Here is a 1,290-nt window from a genome sequence, read left to right as displayed (position 1 = left end):
CTTAAAGGGAAGGCATTGGGGGAATATTCTTTGTACAAAGATACTTATCATTTTCTCTCTCCAAACTCCTTCACAAAAGGAAGTTATTCAGATGCAAGGTTTCAATAGAACCACTGTGGTTACACAGTTCATCCTGGTGGGGTTTTCTAGCCTAGAGGAGCTCCAAGTGCTGCTTTTTGTCATCTTCCTCCTTCTGTACTTGACCATCCTAATGGCCAATGCAATCATCATGACTGTTATCTGCTTCAGCAGGACTTTACACACTCCCATGTATGGTTTCCTATTCATCCTTTCCTTTTCTGAGTCCTGCTACACTTTCGTCATCATCCCTCAGCTGCTGGTCCACCTGCTTTCAGCCACCAAGACTATCTCTTTCATAGCCTGTGCCACCCAGCTCTTCTTCTTCCTTGGCTTTGCATGTACCAACTGCTTTCTCATTGCTGTGATGGGATATGATCGCTATGTGGCAATTTGCCACCCCCTGAGGTACACACTCATCATGAGCAAAAGGATAGGTTTGGGGTTGGTATCTCTGTCAACAGTCACAGGTTTCTTTATTGCTTTGGTGGCCACCAACCTCATATGTGGCATGCATTTTTGTGGCCCAAACAGGGTCAACCACTATTTCTGTGACATGGCACCAGTTATTAAGTTAGCCTGCACAGACACTCATGTAAAAGAACTAGCTCTGTTCAGCCTCAGCATCCTGGTAATCATGATGCCTTTTCTGCTAATTCTCGTATCCTATGGCTTCATTGTTAACACCATCCTGAAGATCCCCTCGGCTGAGGGCAAGAGGAAAGCATTTGCCACCTGTGCCTCACACCTCACTGTGGTCTTTGTCCACTATGGCTGTGCCTCCATCATATACCTTCGGCCCAAATCCAAGTCTGCTTCAGACAAAGACCAGTTGGTGGCAGTGACCTACACAGTGGTTACTCCCCTACTTAATCCTCTTGTCTACAGTCTCAGGAACAAGGAGGTAAAGACTGCACTGAAAAGAGTTCTGGGAATGCCTGTGGCAACCAAGTAATCTAATGAAAAATTGAAAAATTAACTAGGAAAGTCATAGAAGAAGTCAAAGGCATGAAAATTTCTTCGTCTTTTCATCAGTTCAATCATGATATGGATAGTATTTCCAATGACTAAGACCACTGTTGCCTTTTTCTTTTCTCCTATTTCAGAAGAACTGCAAATCAATCTACATGCTAAATTATCTAATGCCTGTTCCTTTTTTAAAGACGCACATGGCAAAAAGAGAAAAGCATAATATTTTTTTCAGGGGAAAAC

General features: G+C 43.2%; 1 protein-coding gene across 1 annotated transcript; it reads left to right on the top strand.

The window, feature by feature from the left end:
- Positions 1-1,033, top strand: LOC147376774 (olfactory receptor 10T2). Its single transcript, XM_086394101.1, has one exon. The coding sequence runs from the start codon at positions 92-94 to the stop codon at positions 1,031-1,033; it is 942 nt and encodes a 313-aa protein (XP_086250227.1). The 5' UTR covers positions 1-91.
- The last annotated feature ends 257 nt before the right edge of the window (positions 1,034-1,290 follow it).

The sequence above is a fragment of the Bos grunniens genome, chromosome 3 (assembly GCF_055505025.1).
Source record: "Bos grunniens cultivar Pamir isolate PY7600 chromosome 3, Bosgru_T2T1.0, whole genome shotgun sequence".
NCBI lineage: Eukaryota > Metazoa > Chordata > Mammalia > Artiodactyla > Bovidae > Bos > Bos grunniens.
This window is presented reverse-complemented; position numbering and strand designations above follow the sequence as displayed.